The sequence below is a fragment of the Colias croceus genome, chromosome 27 (genome assembly GCF_905220415.1).
Source record: "Colias croceus chromosome 27, ilColCroc2.1".
Taxonomy (NCBI): Eukaryota; Metazoa; Arthropoda; class Insecta; order Lepidoptera; family Pieridae; genus Colias; species Colias croceus.
Window position 1 is genome coordinate 2406204 of NC_059563.1, and position 8210 is coordinate 2414413.

The 8210-nt window shown below is 36.8% G+C and overlaps 1 protein-coding gene across 1 annotated transcript; it reads left to right on the forward strand.

Annotated features, from left to right (window-relative positions):
- The first annotated feature begins 6206 nt into the window (after window positions 1-6206).
- Window positions 6207-7868, forward strand: LOC123703666. Its single transcript, XM_045651742.1, has one exon. It carries the CDS (start codon window positions 6207-6209, stop codon window positions 7866-7868), a length of 1662 nt encoding a protein of 553 aa, XP_045507698.1.
- Window positions 7869-8210: the final 342 nt, after the last annotated feature.

The following is an 8210-nucleotide window of genomic DNA, read 5'->3' on the forward strand; positions in this document are numbered from 1 at the left end:
CAACTGTGTTTCATCAACATAATTATTGTATTACCTATTTTGTTATTATAAAGCTGAAGAGTTTATTTGTTTGCTTGTTTGTTTGAACGCGCTAATCTAGGGAACTACTGGTCTGATTTGAAAAATTATTTCGGTGTTAGATAGCCCATTCATTGAGGAAGGCTATAGGTTATATAGAATATATAGGAAATGTAAAAATAGTAACAGTATTAGATTAGATTTATGTATTGACCTTCGTAAAAATGATATTTTCTTTGTTTTCCTTTGAATTATCAATTGCTTCTTTTATCTAATATCTAATAAGGCTGTAGATATTGCCTGAAGCAATAAATCGACTTCGGTGATTAATTATTTCATAAAAACATCGTGAATGTATTGATTTCTGTAGTTTATAACTAGGTATAGCATGTGGTTTTACTCGCATGATACAGAAATTTACTGCGATATTTTTATGCAAATGAAAAAATCGGGAATTAATTATGTATGAAGTATATCTACTGTTATCTATTTATGTTTTCTATTGTCATAGCTCTATTCAATTTCTTTTGCACCTCTTACCCTGTTTTTATTTATACTAATATTATAAAGCTGAAGAGTTTGTTTGTTTGTTTGAACGCGCTAATCTCGGGAACTACTGGTCCGATTTGAAAAATTCTTTCGGTGTTAGATAGCTCATTTATCGAGGAAAGCTATAGGGTATATATCATCACGCTACGACCAACAGGAGTAGAGCCACGGGGGTTAAACCGCGCGGAGCAGCTAGTAAAATATACTCTGCGTCTCCTTGTCCACCAGGTTGCCTTGAAAAGATCGCTGTTTTAGCGATAAGACATGAAGACAGAATGTTGTTCTTTTGTTGACCGATTGTTTATTTTATTTGTACTTGTTTCATCAAATTTTATCCACTTTTGATGAGCCATTTTTTTTGCACAACACAACATTCATCCTTGCAAACTTTCATATTTAAAGCACTTTGGTTAAAGTAGGTTTAAGGGTAACATTCAAGATATTATATAAAAATCCCTAAGGATTTAATTCTAAAAAGTGTAACAAGAAATTATAATGAAGTGCTTAATTAAAATTTACCAAGAAACAGCTGACGTCAGATGTGAGAGTCTGCATATTTTACGTTAACAGTTTTCAGATATTTCTCTAGTGGAAGTGCGTTAACTTTGTATTAGATGTAATTTGTAAAGATCAGACTTATACATATAAACTACTATATAGTGAGTACGGGTAAGTCCGGACATGGGGTAAGAACGTAAACATCAAAAATTCGGCGAATATGAGCATATTTATTTACGGGGGCAAAATTCTGTACGACTTCATTTTGTTTTGCATCGACCTTCAGGTTCTGGGCGTGGCTCCGACGAGCCGCGCGCCTGTAAAGTGGATTTCAAAAAAAATCGTCAAAAAATCATTTTAGAGCGTAAAAGATCGGATATATTTTTTGATCGACCTTATGCTATATTCAATAGAAGTGCATTTAAAAGCATGTCCGAACTTACCCTGAAGAGTACTTTTTTACCATACCTAGTCATAAAAAAAGTAAGTGTTGTTTTTAAACGCCTTAAAATCAGAAACTGTTGAGTTTATAAGAATAAACTTATTGTAGAGCAAAGCGATGCTAAATGAATTGTCATTTATATCAGTTTTAAGTAGTAAATCTTGAACTAGTGCTGAGAAAATCGGGCTTTTGCTAGATTATTTCAATTCGTCTAAAATCCGTCCGGTTTTACCCCGACTCACCTTACTACCTCTCGCGGCTTCGCCTGCTGTTAAATAAAAGTCTCTGGACATCTGTCAATTAAATAAAAGTCCATCTAAATCAGTTGCGTAATTTTAAAAATTTATACAGACGAATGCCACTTTTTATTATATTTTAATGATTGTACTCTACTTTAGGAATAAGTTAAGTGTAAGTAACACCTTATCTTATCTTATATCTTAAAAACAATCATGCCATCTACCACTAAAAAAGTATTTTGTACCGCATTTGAAAAATAATACGTCTTCAGCCACATTCCCAACTATATGGGGCTTATATTATCTGTGGCAGTCTATATTGATTTGACGGCTCAGGTGCTACAGACGACCGAACCCTCAATGTTATTAGGGTCTTCAGTAGAATATTCGTATGACACACTTTGGTGGATTTTGTTTTGAGATGTTGTGAAGTGTTGCGTTGAAAAGTAGGATCAATGTTAGTGTGTGTGTACCTTTTAGGTAGGTAGGTGTATTTTTTTAAACAATCTTATCAAAAACGAATTAAAAAAAGAGCCAAGGAAATTGTAACGTAGGTACTTACTTATTAGTAGAATGTTATGTAATATGAATGGACGTGAAAAGCATGCGAATAGATGGACTCTACAAAAAGTTATATTTTGTTATGTTAATATACAATATGTAGGTAATATTATATGAACGTCACTTCTACACTCATCAGTTATCATAATTAAATAGGTATATTGATATTATATAATAAAGAATATTTAAAAGCAATCAATTATATACCTATCGTGGGCAAAATTTCAGACATGGAATTAAACTTTTCAATTTAATTAAGTTACTTTGTAATATTATATAGAGAACAACACATTCCATTTTCAATAAATTTTACTATTTGCACGCACACGCACACTAATAAGTTCGTCGTGAACATAAAAGAAAATGGAAGCCATCAAGCCGAGTACTACAGACATTCACAGTCAAAGAAATACTTAGCAAATGCTCGAAATATTCCAATACAGAGTAAAAAACCAAAACAGGCCACTAACAACCCTCTTCGGTTACATGAATGTCAAAACTTCAGATCAAATGTTTTTAATGGGACGTTTTCTGCACCTGCTGACTAAATTATAGCAGTATTATTCCCAGTGTGGGAAAAAGATGGCGCTAGACGGCCTGTATAGCGCTGTCCCTTTTCCTCACTGGATACAATACTGCTATATGACATCTCGGTAGGGGAGCTGTTTTTGCTTGTTGACGTTGTATGGGATCAATTTGGGATCAATGAATGATTCGTGGCGCCTGGTACAGATTAAATATTTTTTAAAGCCACATATTAAAAATCTGTGTTTCGTAAAAATTGGTTTTTGATTTTGAAGGACGAGAGTTGTGAAAAGTATTATTTCTTGATGTTTATGTGTTGAAGTAACCAATCTTGTAGTTCGTGAGATTAGCGCGTTCAAATGAACGAACAAACAAAATCTCTTAAATACAATAACTTGGTAGTTAACAGACTAGCAAACAGGATAGAAAATCGAATTGATTTTTGACTTGATGTCAACGTAGCGTAGCTACCTAAATATAAATTAATTATTTTTTGTTACCTACATTTTTTTATAATATTACAAGTCAAGTCAGTATAATAAACAGGATTTATTAACTCAACCAATTATCTGTAAAATATTCAATATTATTTCATTTATTTTTTTTTTATTTAAAAAAAAAATAATTATACGAAATAAGTCTCACATTTATTGATATAAAAACTACACCTATTAAAATAAAATAATTATGTTTTACATATTTTATTTTTTTAATACGGTCAAGTGTGAGTTGAAATTTAACTATATTTTACCGAACGGCAAAAGAAGTAGGGTTATGTTTTTGTAGCAGGTATGTAATTATAAAAGGAAATTAGGTATAAGGTCATGTAGGTACTTCTCTAACATTGATTGTAATATTAATATAGATAAATTACATGTAGAGTACACGTTTATCAAGACTATGTTCTTAAACATATATAAACATGGAAGAACTTTGGTGCCAAATTTTTGTCCAAAAAATAGTTTGTTCCAATATTTTTTCAATGATTTTTATGCATTCTAACACAAACCAAGTAAAACGGATCATAAATAGGTTTGTGACAAGAAAAACAAGTGAAAAACAGATGATACAAGCAAATAAGTTTTAATCGTAACCCATTTAAGTAAAAAACATTAATTGACACACAACGTTGTTTATACGTCAATGGCAGAACCCTAAAAAATACGATACAATCCAAAAAAACATGTCGTCAACCGTCCTTACAATAACTGGTTTAATTGAGTACAAAAAGGGCATGATACCGCCCTCTTTACGCAAGTCGAATTTAAAAAAACATACTTACGACTCCTATTGGTTAATATTTAAATTCGCCATTCAAAATTAACCAATACCATCGTACTTTAATAAGATAATAAACAACTATAAACTACTGACATCGGTAGTTGGTACTTGTATATTTTTTTATTATAATTAATGTATTTTAAAGGTCAATGTATTTATGGATTTAATTAAGTCACATTATCTAGTTGGACGTTTACATTTTTAATGAAGTGGGCTTTAAACATCATCGATTATATTTCATACTAGCTACTGATAGAATACCAGTCTATGGATATTTTTAATTAATATAATAATTTTACACGGATACTCTAACGGTTTGCTCCGGCTTTGCCCGTGGCAATATTTTAAAGTCTATCCTACTAATATTATAATCCCATCCTACTTCCTACTAATATTATAAAATGCGAAAGTTTGTGAGGATTCAGGATGTGTGCGTGTTTGTTGCTCTTTCACGTAAATACTACTGAACCGATTACAATGAAATTTAGCACACATATAGAGGGTAACTTGGATAACACATAGGATAGGTTTTATCCCGGAAATCCGGAACGGGAACTATGCTGGTTTTTCTTTGAAAACGCGGGCGAAGCCGCGGGCTTAAAGCTAGTACCTAGTACTCTATAAGTCTATAATCTACGTAGGTATAGAGTACTTTAAATCGGTTCCTGACTGTGAGATTAGCGCGTTCAAACAAACAAACTCCTCCGCTTTATTTTACTAAAAAGTAAAAAAAAAAACTAAAAATATGATATGATTTGATCATTTTTAAGTTTGTAAGTTTGTGATTTAATTTCTTCTCCAGTCTGTCATTTAATTTATACATAACACTCGCTTTAAAAGCTAAAAGACATAAATAAAAGGAGCTAAATAAAAGGAGCTAAAATATTAAAACAGACAAGATCTAGTTTTACATGAAGCTGTAATAATTCTAGACTCGTGTAAGTGTAGTGCTCTTCACAAGGCTTCATAAGATAATATGAATGTCTTGCGACATTTTTAAGGCTATGAGCATTTTTAATTTTCTTAAGAAATAAGACTTTATGTTAATGTTTTAGACTTTTAATTGAGGTATTTTATGTGTTTGTTGTCTGCCGTGTGGTGTCCGGCTTAGAATAGCACCAACCCTACCATAAGACTGGGGTGTCGTAGAAGGCGACTAAGGTCTAAAGGAGCGTTCCATCTCTAATCGCTCTATTTAAGGGGGGGACAGGCCTCCAAGCGTTGGGTCGCAACCTATCTAGGAGAAGGAAAACTCTGAATACAAACCCGGAACGGTATCTCCGTTAGACGTTAGTAAGGTCAAACCTGAAATACACGGCAGATTCCTGCAGCAGATCTAGCTCCGCACGTATTGGCTTGCCATTCCTGTGGACTAAGCTAGTGATGCCGAGAGGGTAGCGTAGGCTCTGGGCAACCCTGCGTTTCCTTAAAACCGACCCAGGCGGTTTTTTGTCTGTGGAGAGGCCACTCCACCCACGTCAATTGCGTGGCTAACAACACGGAAAGTGGCAGTTACCAGTGATAAGTCGGCATAAATGGACGTAATTGCAGACGCTAGGGGTCACTTTTGGCAGTGGGAGGATCCATCGAAGATCCATTGTTCGATTACCGCCCGCTCTAAACCGGGCAGCCCCCGGTCAGTAAGGTATCGATCCGTCCCGATACTGGTCTGCTCTTATAGGGTGTAGAGAGCACTAGACAATGACTAGATGACTAGTGTCGTTGACTATTACACCTACAAACAAGGAACTAAATAAGAAAAAAACTATACAACGCCAAACCATGCGCATCGCGACATGGAATGTCCGAACTATGAGGACAGGCCTTCCGGATACCTGCGAAGGTTCACACAGCATACAAGATCTACGAAAAACGGCTGTAATCGATGCAGAACTTAGTATAGACTCCAAATAAAAATATGTGCTCTACAAGAAACCAGACTACCAGATGAAGGCTCATTGCGTGAATCATCATACACATTTTTCTGGAAGGGAAAATGTCACACTGATATTCGTCAGCAGGGAGTTGGTTTTGCGGTCCACAATGATTTGTTACCAGCTATTGAGAGTCCCCAAGGAATATCAGAGCGCATAATGGTCCTGAGACTCAACACTGTCCATGGGTTTGCTACTATCATCACAGCTTATGCTCCGACACTAACATCTTCGGAAGAGACAAAAGACCAATTCTACAATCAATTAGACGAGACAGTAAGTAAAGTGAGTACAGGTGACCGCCTATATATTCTTGGTGACTTTAATGCCCGAGTGGGCCAGGATTTCTCCACATGGCCCAGTTGTATTGGATACCATGGTGTAGGAAATATGAATGAGAACGGTCAAAGACTGCTAGAGTTTTGCTCTGATCATCGTCTTTGCGTAACCAATACATTCTTTAAGGGTAAATTATCACACAGAGTTTCCTGGAAACACCCACGATCTGGCCATTGGCATCAGTTGGACGTCGTGCTCTCCCGTTCCAGGGACCTACGAGAGATCCTTCACACACGCACATTTCATAGCGCTGACTGTGATACTGATCACTCGCTAGTGGTGGCACGAGTGGCCATTGCGCATAAAAAGATTCACACTTCTCATGCTCCGGGTAAAAGAAAGATAAATCTTGCTAATGTGAACATTGACGAAAACCGTATAAAATTTGAGTCTTTAATTACAGCTGACTTAAACAATTGGGATACTGATATCTCAATAACCGTTGAGTGGAATAATATTAAGAATATTTTAACTAACGGCGCTGGTGAGGCTTTTGGCTACATGACTACCAAATCTCAGGACTGGTTTGCGAATAATATCCAACATCTTCAACCACTATTAGACGCAAAGCGCGAGGCAGCTCTTAACCATCGTTTGCACTCCTCTCCTGTGACTGATAAAAATCTTCGTACAGCTAAATCAGCTCTCCAGCGAAGCGTACGATATTTCGCCAATCTATACTGGACTAATCTCGGCCTCAGGATTCAAACGTGTGCCGACAACGGAAATATTGGTGGTGTTTACGAGGGTATCAAACAAGTCCTTGGACCTGTACCTAAAAAGACAGCCCCCTTAAAGGACGCAGATGGCTTCTCTATAACAGATTCTAGAAAACAACTTGACCGTTGGGTTGAGCATTACACCGGTCTCTACTCACGTCCTACTAATCTACACCCGGATGCTGTTAATAATATGCCTAAACTAGACTTATGGACTGAGCTAGATGATCTACCGTCTATAGAGGAGTTCAACAATGCAGTAAACAAACTAAAATCCGGTAAGAGCCCTGGCTGCGATGGAACCCATGCCGAAATAATTAAACTCCAGTGTGTAAGACCGATGCTGTTTAGTCTCCTGCGTAAATGCTGGGAAGCAGGTGAAGTGCCGCAAGATATGCGAGACGCTAATATTGTGACCATATACAAAGGGAAGGGTGACCGTGGCGACTGCAACTGCTATCGTGGTATCTCCCTCCTAAGTATTGTTGGAAAACTTTTCAGTCGAGTCATTCAATCTAGACTCCAAAAGCTTGCGAATCGAGTATATCCGGAATCTCAATGTGGCTTTCGTCCCCAGCGTTCTACAACTGACATGATTTTTACTCTACGTCAATTACAGGAGAAGTGTAGAGAACAGAAGAGTCCCTTGTTTGTGGCTTTTGTTGACCTCAACAAAGCCTTCGATACGGTCAGCCGGGAGGGACTGTACTCAGCACTAGAAAGCATCGGGTGCCCACCTAAACTTTTGTGCCTGATAAAATGATTCCACGAAAACATGAATGGCATCGTAGTTTTCAACGGCAGTACATCAGAGCCGTTTAAAGTTTGCAGAGGTGTGCGTCAGGGCTGCGTTTTGGCACCCACCCTGTTTGGAATATACTTCTCGCTGATGCTACGTGCAGCATTCAGTGATGACCATCAAGGCGTTCATTTACACACTAGAACGGATGGAAGGCTGTTTAACATCTCCCTGCTTAAGTCCAAAAAACACCGAGAGGATCTCTTCGTGGATAATCTCCTCTTTGCAGATGACGCAGCACTACTAGCCAATTCACCGTTTGAGCTCCAGTCGATGATAGACAGGTTTTCACGAGCTTGTTCTCAG